The sequence below is a fragment of the Leptopilina heterotoma genome, unplaced genomic scaffold (genome assembly GCF_015476425.1).
Source record: "Leptopilina heterotoma isolate Lh14 unplaced genomic scaffold, ASM1547642v1 Lhet_221, whole genome shotgun sequence".
Classification (NCBI taxonomy): domain Eukaryota; kingdom Metazoa; phylum Arthropoda; class Insecta; order Hymenoptera; family Figitidae; genus Leptopilina; species Leptopilina heterotoma.
The window spans coordinates 341,629-364,218 of record NW_025110939.1 but is presented as its reverse complement, the minus strand read 5'-3'; the positions used below and the strand labels follow the sequence as shown (position 1 = coordinate 364,218).

The following is a 22,590-nucleotide window of genomic DNA, read 5'->3' as shown; positions in this document are numbered from 1 at the left end:
AACTTGAATAATTTGGTTAAATAAATATTTAATTACTTATCTTTCCATGGGAAATAAAGACTATAAAATTTCAATTTAAAATCTTCTAAAATATAATAATTTCTAAAAATTGCAATTATAACCCTTCCGCAATTCAATTATTTTTTACAATTTATTAACTAAATTTCATCTCTAAATCAATTTTTTAAAAGTAATTTTTTAAAATTTTTAAAAATTTTACTTAATTTTGTGCGAAGATAATTAAATCTTTCAAAATTGGAATAAAAAAACCCTAAGAATTACTTTTTTTTGAAAATATTTTAATATAGTAATTTTTAGAAGCTAATTTTCATTTTTAAAGTTACACTGGAAGATTTTTTATAAAATTTTTTGAAAATTTAATTATTTTCATAATTTGCACATAATCATTCATCAAAAGTTGATTTTTAACAATTGTTATTTAAATAATTGAAAAAAATAATTATTTTCAATTAAATTCTACAAAAATTTGAATTATATTTAAAATTCTTTTAAAGTAAATATTTCGGAAATTCAATTTGAAAAATTATTTAAAAATGTTTGAAAAATTTAATTATGGTTATTTTCACCACTATTTAAAAAAAAATAAGTATCAATTTATTATTATTTGATAAAATTTATCTTTTTGCATTGCATTTTGTGATTTTCAGTAAATTTGTTGTGTATAAACTTAAAGTACTGTAAAAAAATGACAACGAATAAATATTGACATTTTGTTTTACATTATTTACTTATTTCCTTTTTCCTACATTAAAACAGTGTAAGTTGCAACAGTGAAAATGAGTAATTTTGCGAGGGTGAAATCACACGAGCAAAATCATTTTTCTTTACGAGTTGCACACGCCATTTCTCCAACGCCTTGCAAGGAAAGTTTTTTCGTTTCAGTTTAATCAATTAATAATGCATTTAATGTTAATTCAACGTGTAATCAAGTTCAATAAAATAACGAACAAATGCTCTGAGTGGGGGAGGAGTGAGAAACAAGATATATCTCGGTCGAAGATGAAGAAAAAAATGAGTGACGTTATGATTTACGTTCGCTACTCCTGTCAAAGAAGTTGAGAAAAATTCTACTTTCGCCACCCTTTTTTAACATGAAGAGTACTACTTTCAGAGTACGCATTGGATAAAATATTCAATTTATAAATATGTATATATTTAATTTTTATTTATCACTTTATGTCCTGCTTTTATTGTGTAAAGTATTACTCTACACGCCGTTATAAGAAGAAGTATTTTACATAGTTTTCTATGTGTACAATTCAAGTTTGCAGGTTTGTATTGCAAAAAAGTATTTTGACACAAGCAAAATTATTTTATATACTGTTAACAAATGTAATTTTGCGCAGTTTTCTGTGTCTAAAATTTAAGCTAAAAGGTTAATTTTGCAAATATTTGATTTAGAGATTAGATAAAAGACCAATTATATTATACGTGGTTATACACTTATAATATATTTCAACACATTGACATTTATATATTATATAACATAATAATAAAATTACAATAATAATTACACAGCCCCACAAAAAAAAGTGTCGTGCGCGGCAGACCAGACACTAGTCTGGTCTGCCGCGCACGACACTTTTTTTTTAATTTCCTATATATTTCCTATGTATTTTGACGCGCTGAACACGAATCCGAAGTCCGTTTTGCTCCATCACGTCAGATTTTTTTTCTAACCTCAAAAAATCTGTCGGATTTTGAGAGGTGGGCTATTTTTTCTTAAATTAATGGATTTACTTCAAACTTGGTAACTAGGGGTTTTTTGGGTCGCTGATGACGAATTTGAAGTTAGATTTTCAAAATTCAAAATGGCGGATCCAATATGGCGGACGAATTTTTTAAAAGTTAATGGATTTACTTCAAACTTGCTAACTAGGGGTTTTCTGGGTCGCTGATTACGAATCTGAAGTTAGATTTTCAAAACTCGAAATTGAAATTCTTATATACATAAGTAAGGTATTCACGTCCTTTTATGGTAGCGCACTCTTTTGTCCTCAAAGGATCTGTGTAATGGTTTTCGTTTCAAATTGGTGCCTCCAGGTACAATATCCCTTTTCAGCATCCAACAGTAGTCGGACATCATATTTACATCCCATCTTTCTTGATAACGACGCTCAAATTCTTTAAGATCTTGATGGAATCGTTCTCCTTGTTCTTCATTGTAATCTCCCAAATTTTCAGGGAATCGATCCCGATGCGAGTCTAAGTAATGCATCTTTATGCTCATTAAGCATCCTAACTTACCAAAATTTTTAATCATATCACTAACTATTTGCTTCCAATTTTCACTCTTGTGATTACCCAGAAAATTTTCGACAACTGCTCCGTTAAATGCACTATTGGAATTGAAGCATAAATATTAGTATTATGTAGTAGTACTACTTTTAAACTTCTTTTCGAAAAGTCAATAAATAGTCTCCAATTTTCATCTTTGTATATATTTGTTTTTAATTTATTCATGAGTCCGACAACATCTGAGCAATATACCAACGACGGATTTTCATCTTTTGTAAAATATTGTCGGAATTCTTTTTCTCTGTCTCGATAAAAGCTAACTGTTGTGCCTTTTGATAACAAGTTTTTCTTCTTCAACACTGATGCTAGGTGTTCTGCACAATCCTTCGGCAATTTTAAATCTCTAATGAGATTGCTAAGTTCTTCTTGGTTAAACGTTTGTCGAATCTTTATCTCCTGTTCATCATACGGAAGGTAATAGTCGTCCTCATCATCGGTTCTCATGTCTTTATTTTCAAAATCTAGAACATCTTCAGTTGAACTGTCAATTTCCAAGGTTTTGGGAGAAGAAGGTGGATTGCATGAAAATTCTGGTTTTTTTACAGTGTCGACATTAGCATACAATATGTTCTTTTTATTTTTGTTATTATATCCTTGCACATTGGTGTTGCAAAAATAACAATCTTTTTGATTTAATGGTTTTTCCCACAAAGTTGGCTTTATAAACTTTAGTTTATCCCCTTTTTTATGATTCCAACGAGTTAATATTGTGTAACAGGAACTACAAATTTTGTGTGGAACAAAATTTTTATCCTGATTGGTTATCTCAAGATCAAAATAATCTTTGTAGATCTGTTTGATATTTTCATTTATTGATTTACGATTTTTAGGGACATTGAATTGTCCACATATGTAACAAAATGCATCTGCATTGCTGTCGCATAAGTGTTCCGACGTTGTTACTGCAAAATTAAGTTTTGAAGCCTTTGGAGTTTTATTATTGTTTTGATTTTGAGAAGCCATGATTTATGTGAAAACCTGCACGTTAGGGATCCTGTCCCGATCGCAGGTGAGTCCGCCGTCCTAGGGGTGATAACCCTTATACCTCCCCAGGCCTAAGTATGAGAGCTTTCCGACTTTGACGAGGACAAAGTCAACTCGTCGTCGGACACACTACGGCATCATCCTCACACCCTAACGTCCCCCTGCAGGGCAGCGCGCCTACGCTGGCTTTGTTACTTCGATAAACAGGAAGCGAATCATTCTACACATCCCCTTTCGGGGCAGTTGTCATCGCCTACTACATTTATCGAAGCAGCAGGATTAGTATTGTGCTGAAACACAATAAAAGTGCAAAGCGTACAAGGTAAACAATGTATTTTTAAGGAATAAGATAGTGAAGGATAGAGGATATTAAAGTTCCTTTTTATCTCGTTGCTTAAAAATTTCTTATTTAACTTTTACATCTTATTGTCACATTATTACCTCAATGAAAAAAGTTTTGTGCATTTGCCGAATTGATCTCTATGATGCAATGAGACCCAACTGTCAGTTCTTGAGAGTAGTTCATTACAAAACAAAAAATTACAGTTCCCGCTACACAACACTCTACCAAAAAATCTTTCGGAGCAGCCACACGGAAAAAATTTCTGTACACTGTTTATCTCTATATGTGCACCAATGGTCCTTAATTACAGTACAAATCTTACACTTTGAAAAGGGATCATATACGGCCCTTTTTAGAGACAGCAAACGCACTTCCATCGGACAACCTCTGCATCAACTGCACTGGAAGTGAGACAAGCGGTGCACGGACATTTTTTCCGTGCAGGGAGTTCAAAATGTGAAAGTCTGACTATAGATTCGTAATCAGTGACCCAAAAAACCCCTAGATACCAACTTCGAAGTCAATCCATCAATAGTTAAAAAATTCGTCCCCCATATTGGAGCCAACATTTTAAATTTTGAAAATCTAACTTCAAATTCGTAATCAGCGACCCAAAAAACACCTAGATACCAAGTTTGAAGCAAATCTATCAATTTTTAAAAAATTCGTCCGCCATATTGGATCCGCCATTTTGAATTTTGATAATCTTACTTCAAATTCGTCATCAGCGACCCAAAAAACCCCTAGTTACCAAGTTTGAAGTAAATCCATTAACTTTTAAAAAATTCGTCCGCCATATTGGATCCGCCATTTTGAATTTTGAAAATCTAACTTCAAATTTGTCATCAGCGACCCAAAAAACCCCTAGTTACCAAGTTTGAAGTAAATCCATTAATTTAAGAAAAAATAGCCTACCTCTCAAAATCCGACAGATTTTTTGAGGTTTGAAGAAAATCCTGACGTGATGGAGCAAAACGGACTTCGGATTCGTGTTCAGCGCGTCAAAATACATAGGAAATGACTAGTCTGGTCTGCCGCGCACGACACTTTTTTTTGTGGGGCTGTGTTATAAATAACTAATAATATAGAAGGTTTGTCAAGGTTTATTAAAATTATAATAACAACTTAAAATTCATCGTTAGTCTGTTTTATTAAACTTTATAATAGCTAAATAATTAATTGGTTTGTTGATTAAAATTCTATTTAATAGTTTTATTAAAAGAATATCTTTTATTTTATGTTTATGTAATTGATAAATTAACTAATTATAAATAAAATTAATTTATATATACATGCAATTGTTAAATTGAAATTAATTGCTTTAAATTTATTGACGTTTTGAATGTTATAAGTTGAACATGCAATAAGTTGAATTTTTCTCTAATATAGTGACAAGATGAAAGGAAAAATTTTTTACGTCTTTCAATTTATATACAAGCAATCATTTAGTAGAATCTACTAGCAGGTCAAACAGTACACCTTTTTATTCTAAACTTGTACGTGTTTAACCTAAAAGATTCAACATTCAAAACTAAAAGTATTACAAGGTTCAGGTGTAAATTATAACGTCTTTCAGTTCAAAAACATGCAATTTTTATATAATTTGATCTTATTGACGTTTTAAGTTTTACACCATATTTATAAAACTTTTCTGATTTTTGAGCAAAGATTTTACTCATAAGTAAAGAACAAATTGAATTTTTTACTCTAACATTGTAAATAGATTCAGGGTCATATGTTTTTGTCTTTCAATTCATACACATGCAACTTATGAATTAAATATGTATTGACTTGTAATACATTGCACCCTTATATTTTTTTAACTTGTACTGATTTAGATTATAAGAATCAACTTACAAGCATGCAACAAGTTGAATTTTACACCCTAAAATGTAACAAGATTTACTTTTAACTACGAAAGTAATTATAAAATAGAAAAAAGAAGTATGCGTAAGAGGATACATGCAGAGGGTTATTATAGGGTGAGTTTTAATAAATTGAATATTCTAAAAAAGTACATAATAAATTAAAGAAACAGTATACCCTAAAAAAATCAATTTTTCAAATGCATTTTTTTATGAATAAAAAGAGACATCTCAATGAAACTTTGCTCATGTATTTTCACGTCATAATATTTCCCAAAAAAAATTTTTGTTTTGAAATTTTTGACGTTTTCTTTGTCCTTTACAGATTTGTGAAAAAAATCACGACAGGCATAATTTTAGCGGTTCCAGTGAGCTAAAATCACACCCGCCGTGTTTTTGATATTTTTTCAAAAATTTGCGATAGTTAAAAAGACGCATCACAAAAACGACACACAATTTTATTTGTAAAGTATTATGTTATGAAAATATTTGTGTTAAATTTCATGCAGATATCTATTTTATTTTTTAAAAAATTGCATTTCAAATATTTCTCTATTTCTTTTAGGTTGTACTGTTTCCTTAACCAAAACTGAAAATAGTATACCTGGTTATAAGGCTGGAATGAAATAAAATATAAAGTATTAATTACTTTAGGTATATTTAAACAATATAAGATACATTTATTTTTGAATTAATTGAAAAATTTAATTTCATTCATTTTCTGGAATAAAATCTACGTTTCTTTAATGTAAAAGATTTAATTATTTTGAATATTTTCTCGAATTCGAGAGTACTTGAGGTAATGTTCAATATTTTGTACTTAATACAATATACTATACTTAAAATTTTTGAAAAATATAAAAAACAAATTTTTTTAAATTCCAGCCTTTTTGCCGAGTATTTACCTTGTAATTTCACTGAAATAATCTTGAGATGAAAGGCTTTCTTGTATTGTAGAAGTAAATCCTCAATAACGTTTACAGCGTCTCTATCTATGTATGTAGATCGTACACTTTAAAACGAGAAATCCATCTATTTATGCACCTGTTAAAAAAACGAAACAAAGAATTAATGTCTAATTCCATATAATATACACAATTTATTCATTAAGAATGTAAAATAAGTAACTATTTCATCTAACTGAAAAGGTTTACATATAAGATAAATCTTATGTGTACACCTTTCAATTTTTACTTTTTTATTACCTTTTGTAATTTTCTAGCGTAGACAAATAATGAGAAGACACATCGGTTAACAGGAGGATGATCTAAAAATATCAAACCTTTTTTGAAATTAAAAAACTTATAAACAAATTGTTATAAAACATAAAGAAATCGAGTTTTCGACTCGGAGCAATCGATTTCTTTATGTTTTATAATAATTAAAAATTATTTTCATCATTTCAATTTTATTATTGTTTTCCAGAATTTTTAATAAAAATTCTTCTTTAAATTAATTATTATTAATAATTTTTGAAACATTTTTTTGAACATTTTCAAATCCTTCTCTTTACAATTCAATTTTACGAAATTTCATCGATTCTTCAGAAATTCTTAGATCAAATATATATATTAGAAAATAAAAACTTCAAAAAAATTAAAAAAAATTAAATTGAACTTTTAAAAAAAATTAAATCTACACAATTCTACACAATTGTAAGTTAAAAGTATAAAAAATTCAAACATTCAAAGATTATAATTTGCCACCTTTTCAAAACTCAATTATTATCTAAAGTTTTAACTGAAATTCATATTTGAATCAATTATTATTTGAAAATTCTAAGACAATTCAATTATTCAAATACAAGAAAATATTTTATCAAAGAATTGAATGTTTTCTAAAATAAAACTCTTATTTAAAGAATTTTATCAACAAATTTTTAAATAGGTAATTAATATTCTTTTAAAGAATTACAATAAAATTTTTAAGAATAATTTCATTTTTCGAAAAGTTAGATTAAAATTGTATTAAAAATAATTGAATCTCTATAAGAGAACTTGATTGAATTGAGAAAAGCTTTTGAAAATAATTGAAATTTTGCCAAGAATTTTATTAAAATTTTTGAAAAATAATTGACATATTGCCAAGATTAGGTATTATTAAAATTTTTAAAAATAATTGAATTTTGAAGAAAGATTTTAATATTCATAAAAATAATTGAAATTTTAACAATAAATTTTTTAAACTTTTGATCATAATTGAATTTTTGCGAAGAATTTTATTACTTTGGAAAATAATTGAATTCTTGAGACGAATTTTAATAAAATTTTAAGAATAATTACATTTTTCGAAGAATTCGATTAAAATTTTATAAAAAATAATTGAAATCCTGCAGTGAGTTTTATTATTTATAAAAATAATAATAAATCAATATAAACAATTTTATTTGAAAATAATAATTGAATCCTTGTAAAAAATTGTATTACATATTTATAAAATTAATTGAATCTCTGTAAAAATAAATTGAAGATTTTTGACAATAATGGAATTATTGCAAAGAAATTTTTTTCCTTTGAAAATAATAAAAATTCTTGTGATGAATTTTTTAATAATATTTCTTTTTAAATATCTAATTGAATTCTTTTGTGAAATTTTATTGAAATAGTAGATATTGAAAATAATTACACTACCGTCCAAAAGTATCAGGACGATTACATTCGACTCTATAAAAAAACATGCCATCACTTTTTCAATCATATCTCGGAAATAAAAGGAGATACAAGAAAGAATTAAATACGGTTAGAAAGCTGATTAAATTTTGAGTAAAATAAGCCGTCTTTAAAGTCATTTCGATAATTATTTGTTGAGTTGTAGAGTGAGAAAGAAATAAAAAAAATTATCGAATTTTCTCATTTTTGTCTCTTGACTTCAACTTTTTCAAAAATCTAAAAAAATTTAGATAAATGTTTTTTAAAAACACAGAAATCTTTGTTAGAATTTCAGCTTTAAAATAAGCCTTCGAAAATTAAAAAAGGTTAATCCGTCTTCGATATATCATTAAGAATGTGAAGCCGTGTTTTGATCGATTGGTGCATTGAAGTTCAACAGTGAAGACTCGATTCTGGCTTTGCGCGGCAGCGAATGAGAGAAAACAGGGACGAATTTTTGCTGGAGAATAATAAATAATGATGTTTCACGAGTAATATAAAGAAACTCAAAAGTTCATCGTTTCCGCGCATGAATTCGTTCCTGTTTTCTCTCTCATTCGTTGCCGCGCGAAGCCACAATCGAGTCGTCACAGTTCAATTTCAATGCACCAATCGGTCGAAACACGGCTTCACATTTTTAATGATATATCAAAGACGGATTAACCTTTTTAATTTTCGTAGGCTTATTTTAAAGCTGAAATTCTAACGAAGATTTCTGTGTTTTTAGAAAAATTTTATCTAAATTTTTCTAGATTTTTGAAAAAGTTGAAGTCAAGAGACAAAAATTAGAAAATTTGATAATTTTTTTTATTTCTTTCTCACTCTACAACTTAAAAAATAATTAACGAAATGACTTTAAAAACGGCTTATTTTACGCAAAATTTAATCAGCTTTCTAACCGTATTTAAGTTTTTTTGTACCTCCTTTTATTTCCGAGATATGATTAAAAAAGTGATGGCATGTTTTTGCATAGAGTCGAATGTAATCGTTTTGATACTTTTAAACGGTAGTGTAAATTTTTGATAAATTATGGAAGTTAATGAAATTTCTACAAAGAATTTTATTAAAATTATTTTGAAAAAATATTGAAGTGACAACGTTTATACTTAAGTGTTATTTTTAAAAGCAAAACTTAGTTAAATTGACTTAAGGAGTATTCTACGATTTTTACACTACGTAACTCGAGTTACTATACTTTTTCTCAAGTATTTCCTTATTTTCTCGATTTTCGCAGATTTTTAATAATTATTTTTTGCATTAAATAATTAAAATAAAATTTTTTAATAATATAAGTAGATGCAGTTTTTTTTACGAATCCATTGATATAAAAAACTCATTTTTCACAAAAAAGTGACTTAACCAAGTTTTTACCAAGTACGGCAGTATAGGTTTTTAATCAATTCAATTAACATAAGTAAACAGTCCCTAGGTGCTGAATATATGCATCAACTAAAACCCTAAAAAAATCTAAAAACATATGAAAACTCAAAAAAATTAAAGTTTAAGTTTTTGTGAAATAACTTTCTTCCAGTAAATCGAAAAATACTACTACTTATGGGTAATTTAAAGTGGACCTAATTTTGAGAACATCCAAAGAAAGTAAATGTTTATAGCTTAATTAGAACCAAAGTTATAACCATCTGAAAATTATTACTCTTTTTCTTTTTATTTCTATAACATTACATTTTTAATATATTTGGTATTACGATGTTATATTAATTAATAATTCGCTCTTAAAGTTAAAAAAAATAATATCGATATTATTTTGAAATGAGAATCTTATTACAAGCGTCATATGTGTCATTTGTGATTTTCATAATAATGTAAAAAAAGTTAATAATGTCGAAAACACACAAAATTTTAATGTAAATAAGCAACAAATTTGCTTGTGCTTTGGTAAAACAAAGAGAATGTTTCCGGTGATTAGACAAGGGAAACTGGAAATTATGGTAAAACAATTTTCATTATGCATTTTTGCGTGAGTTTTCGACATTATTAATTTTTTTTACATTATTATGAAAATCACAAATGACATATATGACGCTTGTAATAAGATTCTCATTTTAAAATAATATTGATTTTCTTTTTTCTTAAATTTTCAGTGCCAGTGATTAATTAATACAACATCGTTATACCAAAAATATTAAAAATGTAACGTTATAGAAATAAAAAGAAAATAATTTATTGTTGATAGATTTTTTCTACTTTAATGGTCATAACTTCGACAGTTTTAAAGATAAATCATTGAATTTTTGCAATTTATAGATATTTTCGTAGGCTTGAATTTTTGTGAGGATTTTTAACGGGTTAAAATGCAATGGAAGGGAGTAATTTTTAAGGGGAATTACTCATGAGAAAAAAATTTTTCTTCGAATTTTTTTGTTGCTTTTTTAAAATCCTAAATATCTCTAGAATAAAGGTTTAACATTTTAAGACAAAATTTAGCTCCTATCAAAAGTTATAGTACATCACACTACCGTCACACTGGCTCCACGCGCATGGCCAAAAAACATACCAATCTTTAAATCGTGATATTCCTGTAAAAACTATAATGTCAGAAACTTAACAAATCTATTGTTTGAAAGCTTATAATATTCTATGTTAAATGATATACAATTCAAAATTTTAAGAAATTACACAAATATTTTAACAATCGACAAATTTTAAAAAGAAAATTAAAAAATTAGTTTTTTTGACAATTTGTTAAACTCTGGCATATTTTTTAAAAATTGCAGACAAAATGTAAAACTTTTATAGGCGTGATCCTTTAAGTCTCATTTTTAATTTAAGACCAAAAACCTTAATAAATCTTATTCGGTTTGCGAGATATCATTGTAAATATCAGTTCATGTTTTTGGACAAATGCATTGAATTACTTAATTTTGTATGGTTTTTGACAATAAAAAGACTCGCGACGAACATGAAAAGGCTTTTTAGGAAGCTTATAACTTACTTTATTGACCTAAGATAGCAAATTAAAATTTGGTAAGATCTTATAAAAACCATTTAACAATAAATCTGAAAAAATCGTACTTAAACTTTAACTTTGTTTTTCTCAAAACGCTGTTTTTTAAATCGGTTGCAGGGATTCTGAGTAAACTGATGGATGTTTCTGTCTAATTCTTTTTGCATATTGTTAAAAAATATGTTTTTTAGTGGGTATACCTAAAAAATTTGAAAATAAAAATTTTTTAATACTTTTTTTTAATAAAAAATGTTGAGAAAAAAAGTCATTTTTCAATTTTCTTGTTGAAAGTAGTATGTACCATCTTTTTAATTTTGATTTTTAAGGTAATTTTAGGTATAACCACTAGATTAGTAGCTCAACTGTAAAAGTTCTTTTGGGTTTTTATTTTAGAACCACTGGGGACGGCCCTAGACCTGCAACCGCGGAACGCTTCAAAATAAAAGCATCGATTTTGACGCCCTCTGCAGCCTAACATAATACAAAAAATATAATTTTTGTATTGTTTTTAATACTTTGAATAAAATTTTTAATATGCAAAAGGGCTTTTTAACTTTTATACTAAAAAAATATAAAAATTAATTTGTTAATTGGAGGATTTTTTCTGGTTTTTTTCTTCCAATTTCTTATCATTCTAACCTAGAAAGAAGCACACAAAAGAAAAATACGCTGTTTTGTATTTTTCGCTGTCATCAGTGGAAGAATAGTTTCGCCCCAACCGCACATTTTTGAACAATAGAATATAAAATATCCATAATAATAATAATTATAATCCATTTAATATTCGTGTTCAGCACTAAATTTGACTTTAGAAATAATTTTTCCGACCGTTTATCGCTATTTACAATGGCAGACTAAATGAGTGAAAACAATTAAGGGGCTATCCATAAACCACGTAGCCTCTTGAGGGGGAGGGGGGGTCAAGCAATTGACTACGACAAGAGGAAAAAATGGCGCTAATACATGTAATAGCGTACTACATGGGGGGGGGGGGTCAAAATTCCCAAAAAATGGGGCTACGTGGTTTATGGACGGCCCCTAAGCGAGTATATCAAAATCACATTTGAGTACCTAACTCCTATGATATATGGCGCTAGAAGCTCAAATGTGGCGTACAATGTTCATTTCACATGACAAGTATACAGTGTAAAAAAAACTTTAATCGGATGAATAGTTTTCTCTCCAGGAATTAAAATTTAAATTTTAAAAACTTAAAATTTTATTATTAATTTTATTAAAACTATTAAATTTTAATATTTATTGTTTCCTTAATTAAAAACATATATTTAGAAAAATTATACTTTCTAATTTTGTAGTGAAATTTTTTTTAAATTTTTGAAAAAAATGAAAATATAATTTTAAAAATAGAAAAAAATGGTTTATTGTTCAAACAAAAACATTTCTTACTTTCAAAATTCTCATTTCCTCCTGAAAAGTTGAGCTTTTTACTTCGTCTTCTTTCACAATTGTATTGCGTTCGATTCCGAATTTCTCCAAAATTGTATACAATTTTTGTGTATTTAATTTTTCAGCGACTAAATTCGATTGTAACGTTTCCAAAGTTTCACGATCAATTGCTGCTATCGAGATCAATTCCTTGCTGGATCGTTCAACTTTTTGTAATCTGGAAAATTGTTTTATTATTTAAAATTAAAGTTTTAAACAATTTCTGTTTTCTTATAATTGAACACATACCGAGAAAATTGAGAAGCTGAATTACAACTTCCTGCTCAAGTTGCGCTACTTTTTCCTCTAAAAGTTCAATTGTATATGAAGCTTGATCTAATGCGACATCTATTATTATAAATTATTATTACTTAGTATTATTATAAGTATTATTATTATAAATTTTTTAAATTATATAAACTTCAAGAAAAGAAAATCGGACTGGAAAATAAAAAAAAATGTACCTCAAGTACCTGTCGACATTTATGAACATCACGTTGTGCAGTGTCTCTCTCCTTCTCTAAACCATAAAGTTTACCTTCTAATTCGAGACATTTTGTTTGAATTTTATTCGATTCACTCTCAATTTTACGAAGTTCTTCTAATTTTTTATTTGGACTTTCCAATGAGCATTCAACATCATCGGCACGCCTTATCTCCATATCGTTCAATTTTGTATGTTGCGCTTGTAAATTCTGTTGCTGCTTTTCGTAGGATAATTTCTGATTTTTCGATGATGTCTGCAATTTTTTATTCTCCTCAAGCGCTTGCTTACAAACAAGTTCTAAATCAGAATTCTGCTGTGTTATTCGTTCACTATTATCCGTGAGTGATTCAATTTTTAATAAAAGCTTCTTTTTTTCTTTCTCCAATTCAAAAACAAGCGATGAACTTTCGTGAAATGAATTTTCTTTTAATGATTCAATCAACATTAAAAGACGTCGATTTTTCAATTCAAATTTTAAGGCACGCGTTTGGGCATTGCTTGTCAATTGTTCCGATAGTGGTTTATCGTTTATTACTGAAAAATAAAATCATTTTTTATTCAATTTTTAGAAAATATTTTTAATGAAAGCACTTTTTAAAATATAAAAAAAGTATAGAAACAACCTATTTTTGAATTTTATAATTTCGATAAAAATAATTTTTCTTTATAACAATTTATTTATTTATTCACCTGGCACTTCGGAATCACTGACAGACTCAATCATTGTCGAATCGTTTGCAGCTTTCGTTAATCGTTTCAAATGAGTGTTTTCTCCACGTAAAGTTCTAGATATTTTTTCCATATCAGCAGCGCGTTCCTAAAATATTAATAAAAAGAAAACAACATTTATAACATTTATAACAACATTTATAAGTACTATTAATATTTCAATTTTAAAAACTGGTAAAATAGATTCAGGGCTACCACGCTTTTGTTCATTTCAAATTCTCTGACTTTTTCAGGTTTTCCACGTTAAAAATTGGAATTTTTCCAGGTTTTTAAAACTATTTAAATATTTTACAAAATTAAATAATTTCTCATTATAACTTTTACATTACTCTCATAACTTCAATTTAATTATTATTTTCCAGAATTTTTAACTTAATAGTTTTTGATAAATTTTTTTGAAAATTTTCAAATCCTTTTGTTTAGAATTCAATATTACGAAATTTCATCGATTATTCGGAAATTCTTCAAATTAAATATTTAGAAAATAAAGACTTCAAATAACAAAAAAAAAAAAATTCAATTAAACTTTTTCAAATAAATTAAATCTACACAATTTTCAGTCAAAAGGATGAAAAATTCAAATTAGTAAATTTTACTATTAAATTAGTAGTAAACGACTATTTATAAGTACAATATGCTAATTTAAGAGCAAAAAGTCAGTGACTTATTCAAATTAGAAAACATTTTTACTAATTCAAATTTAGAGAGTTTAATATTCAATTATTATCTAAAATTTTAACTGAAATTCATATTTAATTATTCAATTATTTAAATACAAAAGTAAATAATTTACTGAAAAATTGAATGTTGAGAGTTTTATGAGAGTTTTCTCATAAAGAATTTTATCCGAAAATTCTTAAATAGGTAGTTTAAATTTTTTTGACGAATTTTAATAACGTTTTTAAGAATAATTTCATTTTTCGAGAAGTTAGATTAAAATTGTATTAAAAATAATTGAATCTCTGTAAAAAAATTTGATTGAATTGAGAAAAGTTTTTGAAAATAATTGAAATTTTGCCAAGAATTTTATTAAAATTTTTGAAAACAATTGAATTTTTGAGATGAATTTTTTAATATTATTTCTTTTTAAATACACAATTGAATTACCGTCAACCGGGGCTATTTTGTGCACCAAATAGCTTTTTTTTGATTCAAAGATTTATTTAAATTCAGAATTAAGAGAATAAAGAAAATCAACTTTTGATATATGTTGTGGACATCCTTCTGAAGGTTTTCTATAAATTTTGCAAAGAAAAAAATTTTTTTGTCTTAGTTATAGTCATTGAAAGTCGTGAACACAATAACTCCCGGGATGGGGCTATTTTGTACATCGAACTTTGTTTTTCTATAATGTTGCGTAAACAATTTTTTTAATCGTTTCTGCTTCATGAAATCTTTTGTGTATATATTTGAGAGTAAATTAAAAAAAGAATGACCTAGTAAAATTTTTTTTGTAGATATATATTATACAAAAAATGTAAAATAAAGCACTAAAATTTTGCTAAAATCTGGATTTACTAAAAATTATCAATCTTTCTTTTTTAAATTGTATATTACGCAGATAGTAAATAAAATTTTTTTCTTTTTTAATATATATTTTATAATAATATACTAATATAATTATAAAATGATCGTTTAAACACTTATAAATAACTTTAAAACATCATTTCAATAGGAGCTTTTTTAATGGTTTTGAATGATTTTTTTTAAAAAACTTGAAATAAATATTTTTAAGGTTAAATAGATAACAATTTAATATCTAATATGATTTTCAAGTTATTTTAAAAGAAACGAGAAAATAGTTTTAAAACTAATTTGAAAAACTTATAAATCGTTTTAATGATTTTAATTAACGTATTTACAGTTTTTTGACAAAAAAGTAAGACAAAAATGTATAAAAATGATAAACAGAATCTTCTTTACTTACTAAATAAAATATTTATGAAAAATATTTGATTTTTTTAAGTGCACAAAATAGCCCCATGGAATCCTGGTTTTTCAGTTTTTTCCACTTTTAGTTAGCGCATTACGTATGTATCATCACAACACAATTAAAAACAAATATCTAACACAGTTTATGAGACACATTAAAACTCTAGAAGATCTGGTATAATTTTTCCAAACTTTCAAAATTTTTTAAACAAATTTTCCGTTTTTAGGAATTTTTTTCTCTTAATTGCCAAAGAATTAAATAATAACATTTAGTGCTCTCTATTGTCATGTAATCAAACTTTCATTTTACAAAATAGCAGATTAAAATAATTCATTTTAATAATTTTTTTCATTAAAAAACTCGCGTGCACAAAATAGCCCCCGGATGCACAAAATAGCCCCAGTTGACGGTAGGTATTTTGTGAATGTTTATTGAAATTAATTATATTTCTAAGTAGAATTTTATTAAAATTATTTTGAAAAAAATTGAATTGTTAAAAATAATTTTATTAACATTTTTTTAAAATAACATAATTCTTTCAAGAAATTGAATTTCTTTGATGAATTTTAATAGAAAATTTTAAGAATAATTACATTTTTCGAGAAATTCCATTAGAATTGTATTAAAAATAATTGAAATTCTGCGATGAGTTTTATTATTAATGAAAATAATTGAATTATTGCGAAGAAATTTATAAAGAATTGGTAAATAATAGATTTTCTGTCAAATTTTTATTATTTTATTAATTCATTCAAAATTGAAATTTTACAAAATTTCATTTTGAAGTTTAGGGGAGGGTAGGCTACATTGAACCGGGTATTTTATAAAGTCCAAGAACTAATAAAATTTTACTAATTTCGATCAGGTTTTTGTATCAAAATTAAGCTGAAGTACTCCTTTAATTAATACACACGTTACAAACACAAATTATTATGATTAAATAATAAAATTTAATTTTTTTCTAGCCAGTTACACTTTTCTTATTTTGAAGAATGTGTGTCTACATTGAACCACCTTTAATAAAACACTACAATTTACTTCTAAAATAATATTTCTACTTACACATTGTAAAAAATCTTATTTTTCACTCAAAAAAATAGAAAATTGTTGTTAAAGAGTTATTATTTGTTAATATAGGAGATTAATATATTTTGATGTCAGGTTAGGTAGGTAAAGTGACAGTTTGAGTTTATTTCGTTCACAATTGTGATGAAAGCATGTCTTCCAGTATTTTGCTTACTAATTAGTAGAGCAGACAACTTTACAACTCTTAAAATTGAAAATTCTTTGCTTTTTCGGGTGGTTCAATGATGCCGCACTCACTGTATTCACATGACATTCACAACAAAAATTGTTTATAATAAATTTATGTAAGAGTTAAAATTCTTTATCACATCGGAATATTGAAGTTGGCACCCTAAGCTAAATAAATCACAAGTTTACTAATTTTTAAAACTTCCTATTTCAAAAAAAAACTTGATTATATTTCCACAAAATTTTTTGTTTTGTACGTGAAAAACAGTTTTTTTGGATTTTCTTTATAAATAATAAACCTACCTGCCCGAAATTTATGGACATAGTTTGTTTCAGTAAAACTAACTTATATATTAAATAAGAAAAAATTTCACTCAGTCATTTCTCAGAAAATTGAAGTGGTTCACTGTTGACGCTGGTTCAATGTAGCCTACTCTCCCCTATCTATTTATGAAAATTGTAAACGTAACTCTTTTAAAATTGAATTAATTTTGAAATATTTAACAAAAAGCACAATATCTTTAGAAAAAAATAATTTTCCAGGATTCAGATAAAAAATCGCTGACTTTTTCAGGTTTTTTCACGGTTTATAAAATTCCATGACATTTCCAGCGTTTCCAGGTTGCGTGGCAACCCAGCAATAGAAGGACAGTAAAATAATTTTGTCATGAAAAATAAGGAAATTAAAACGTATTTATGAGCTTTGACTAAATCAGAATACTCATCTACTATTTACTACTTTTTTTACGTTCTATTACTTATTACTATTTAGGAACTTTTTTTAAATTTCAGCCACTAAAAGCTATTTTTGTTTTTTTAAATTTCCACTACTTGAAAATTGCTAATACTAGAAATCAAAAAACTATTCTTAAAAATTATCAAATTTCTTAAAAACAATTCAAACATTTTCAAAAAATATTCTACTATTTTCATAAAATTTTGCAAAAATTAATTATTTAAAAAAAATTTTATACAATTTTTCACAATAATTCTATTACTTTCAATAATTAATACTAACATTTTTTAAAGAATTTCAGTTATTTACAAAATTTTTTCATAAAATTCTAAGTTATAATTCAATTACATTGATAAATAAGAGAACTCATCCAGGAATTTCAAGTATTTTTAATACTGTTTTAAATTAATTAATCAAAAAATCAAATTACTTTTACAAATAAAGATTTCCACAAGAATTCAATTATTCACACGGAGAAAAACGGAGGCACAAACATACTATTTGAGGTTCTGTCTTTCGTAACCACGGAGGGTTAAATATCTCAATGTAAAATAAAATTTTTATAATATTTATTATATTTCGAAAAATTTAACTATTTAAAATAATGTTTATTAAATTCTTTTGATGAATTTAATTATTTACAAAAATAAATATTAGAATTTTCCACAGCAATTCAATTATTTTCAAATACTTTAATAAAATTGTTCAAAAGAAATGTACTATTTTAAAGGAATTTTTTTGAAATAATTCAATTATTCTTTTACATTTCAATAACATTCTTACATAGAGTTGAATTATTTACACAAATAATTCTTTGAAAGAATTCAAAAATTATGTCGCTAAATAACAAAATTATTATTTTTATTAATAAAAATATTCATCACAAGAATTAAATAATTTTTAAAAGTAATAAATTTCTTCTTAGAAATTTAATTATTTAAAATAATTTTAATAAAAACGTTTGGAAAAATTCAATATGTCAAAAATTTTAATTTAATTCTTTGTAAAATTTAATTATTTTAAAAAATTTTTCGCAATTCAATGATTTTCAATATCTACTACATTTTCAAAATATTTGCAAACAGAATTCAATTATTTAAATTTTTTGCAAAAATTTTCGAATGAATTAAATTCTATTCGTAAATAATAAAAATTTCTCAGCAATTCGATTATTTAAATCAGAATTTGCATAAAAATAGTCAAAACAAATCACTTATTTAAAACTTTTTGTAAAATTCTTTGCAAACATTAGGGGAGAGTAGGCTACATTGAACCAGCGTCAACAGTGAACCACTTCAATTCTCTGAGAAATGACTGAGTGAAATTTTTTCTTATTTAATATATAAGTTAGTTTTACTGAAACAAACTATGTCCAAAAATTTCGGGCACGTAGGTTTATTATTTATAAAGAAAAACCAAAAAAACTGTTTTTCACGTACAAAACAAAAAATTTTGTGGAAATATAATCAAGTTTTTTTTGAAATAGGAAGTTTTAAAAATTAGTAAACTTGTGATTTATTTAGCTTAGGGTGCCAACTTCAATATTCCGATGTGATAAAGAATTTTAACTTTTACATAAATTTATTATAAACAATTTTTGTTGTGAATGTCATGTGAATACAGTGAGTGCGGCATCATTGAACCACCCGAAAAAGCAAAGAATTTTCAATTTTAAGAGTTGTAAAGTTGTCTGCTCTACTAATTAGTAAGCAAAATACTGGAAGACATGCTTTCATCACAATTGTGAACGAAATAAACTCAAACTGTCACTTTACCTACCTAACCTGACATCAAAATATATTAATCTCCTATATTAACAAATAATAACTCTTTAACAACAATTTTCTATTTTTTTGAGTGAAAAATAAGATTTTTTACAATGTGTAAGTAGAAATATTATTTTAGAAGTAAATTGTAGTGTTTTATTAAAGGTGGTTCAATGTAGACACACATTCTTCAAAATAAGAAAAGTGTAACTGGCTAGAAAAAAATTAAATTTTATTATTTAATTATAATAATTTGTGTTAGTAACGTGTGTATTAATTAAAGGAGTACTTCAGCTTAATTTTGATACAAAAACCTGATCGAAATTAGTAAAATTTTATATGTTCTTGGACTTTATAAAATACCCGGTTCAATGTAGCCTACCCTCCCCTAAATTATTTTTATAAGTATTTAAATTATTTTATTAATAATAAAATTCGTTGCAGGAAAAAAAGGAAGTAAATATCTGAATTATTATGTTGTATGTTTACTATTACTAATTCAAATTAGTAAACATTTTTATTAATTTTAAATTAGAATGTTAATAAAGAAAAATTTACTTAGAGTAAAAAGCTATTATTAATTTTTCGAAAATAAAATATTTTCTCACCCAGTACTGAATTCCAAACTGTCAAAAGTTAAAAAAACGATGTAGGCTACTTCCGGGCTCATAGTATTCAGAAGTTTCGCTGATTTGTAACTTCTCGGTTTTTTCCGTTTGCTCCAATTACCTTTATGACAAATTTTTTTACTTTACCATCATGTTCCATGTTATATAAAGTTATTTAAATATTTATCTTTTCTCGATAGTGACCTCCTTAAATAAATAATAATAATTTATCTAAATAGTTGTCTTTACTTATTTAAAATTGTCTATATAGTTATTTTCCAATATTGATAATTGTTTTGTCCACATTTCAAGAATAAAATTTCTGAGATATATTTTCTTTCGTCGTGATATAATAATAGTAATTAAACAATAATATAGATTATCGAAGAATTTTTTTGATAAAATCTTACGGCAAAAAGGCATCTCTCGACCAGTCATTAAATCATAGTTGATGATGATAATCATGATGATGATGATGATAGTTTCCTGGTTGTGCATCAAAGCCAAACCTGGGGCAATATTGATTCACACAGTCGAAGCATTTTCCTTCTAAAAATTTATCACAGGATTTGCAAGGCACTGCTATGTAAGGACAGGCGGTGTTTGTAATCTCCATGAAGTATTCGTAACTTCTTATGTGATTACAACCAAGAAATCTTCTCATTTCTGTAAAAATAATATTTTATAGAGTTAGTTTTTGAAAATTATTTTTGCTTTGTGAAATATATGGTTAGTATTGAAAGTAGAACTGTGTTATAATTTCTTTCTGCGAATGGAGTTTGATAATAAAATTTCAATCGAATATATTTAACCAGTAAAGTTTAAAAATATATGGTATGATGAAGTTATTCCAATACCTCTGAAGAAGCTTCCTCGCTCGAGGAAAATGAAATTTAACACACCTTCATCGCAACCCGGTTGATTACGAACTCCATTTGGATAAAAGTCAATGTGACCAACGGTTTGGGCGATTTCAAGACCACCGCTAATGAAAGGATTAGCATCTGTTGGACCAAGTCTCAGCATTGGTAAAGTATTATTGAAATATGGTTCTCTTGGATCTAAACCTGTAAATAGTACAATAATTAATTTTCAAATTAAATTTGAACTTTTGTCGATTAAATATGAATTGCGAATTTCGAAAAGGGCACAACTCGGTTTTTAAAATTTTACAGGAGAGGCAAAAAACGTTTTATTTCAAACAGCTTTAATTAAAAGAGTCCAGTTTTTTTTATAGTGATTACACTACCGGTCAAAATTGAGAGACCACCCATTTTCAGGTGATTGAAAAACATTTTAAAACATAAAATGTATGGAAACTAAAATTTTTTTCTTTTTATTTTTTGAAAGGTGATAAAATTTTGAAAAAGAACAAGATCTTTTAGAAGTCATTTGGCCAATATTTTATTTGGATATATATCAAGATATATAGTTTGACAACCTGCATTTTCTAAGAAAAAAATTACACGTTAATGCCTATAAGTAATTCTTATAGTGTAGCAAATGACCGTTAAAATAAGCCTAAGATCATTAAAAAGCGTTCATTATTTTAGAAGTTATTCAAATTTTTGTAAAACATTGAAAATGACGATTTTTTAAAAATATATCTAAATAAATTATTGGCCAAAAGACTTCTAAAATATCTTGTTCTTTTTAAAATTTTATTATTTATTCTGTTCAAAAATTAACAGAAAAATTTTAAGTTTCAATAAATTTTATGTTTTAAAACTATTTTCATTCGCCTGAAAATGGGTGGTCTCTAATTTTTACCGGTAGTGTAGATGCTATTTTGTAAGAGAAAATGATAAAATAATTGTCTTAAATTAAAGTGGGTTGGAGAAGATTGATATGATATTATATTTAATTATAATTAGATGTAGTTTTTTAGTTTCGACTTGTGGCTGAATATATCATATGTAAGGTGTAATCAATAGTTTCTTATCAAGTCAATTTCATAAAGTCCTATTTATTATAGAAGCTTTTCGATCAGGTCAACGCTGATCATCTTCAGTATTACTATGCTAATATGGTAAATTATACATGTTATTATTACGATGATGACAAAACGAGGTTAAATTGCTGTTGACTGCTATCATGCTGATGTTGACAGCAAGACTGAATTTTCAATGCTTTTGATGTTTTTTAGTGTTTTTTAATGTCTTAGCATGCAATATTGCATATGCCTGTGATGGTTGTTTCAAATATGTGAAATGTTTGCAGCAATTTAACCTCGTTTTGTCATCATCGTAATAATAACATGTGTAATTTACCATATTAGCATAGTAATACTGAAGATGATCAGCGTTGACCTGATCGAAAAGCTTCTATAATAAATAGGACTTTATGAAATTTACTTGATAAGAAACTATTGATTACACCTTACATATGTGATATTATATTTGTCAGAGTTGGGCCCTTTGCGAAATTCATGAAAAAAATTCAATCGTTTTAATCATAAATATATATTAATTAAATATTTTACAATCGAGAATCAAGTCAATTACCTT

At 26.2% G+C, this 22,590-nt stretch overlaps 1 protein-coding gene across 1 annotated transcript; it reads right to left on the bottom strand.

Annotated features, from left to right (window-relative positions):
* Window positions 1-1,984: 1,984 nt before the first annotated feature.
* Window positions 1,985-20,243, bottom strand: LOC122502178 (coiled-coil domain-containing protein 18-like). The gene is made up of 8 exons (XM_043612102.1): window positions 20,205-20,243; window positions 13,748-13,874; window positions 13,109-13,591; window positions 12,820-12,918; window positions 12,532-12,737; window positions 2,516-3,111; window positions 2,269-2,360; window positions 1,985-2,226 (listed from the first exon to the last, which is right to left on the bottom strand). The coding sequence occupies exons 1-8, from the start codon at window positions 20,241-20,243 to the stop codon at window positions 1,985-1,987; spliced, it is 1,884 nt and encodes a 627-aa protein (XP_043468037.1).
* Between the last annotated feature and the right edge of the window lie 2,347 nt (window positions 20,244-22,590).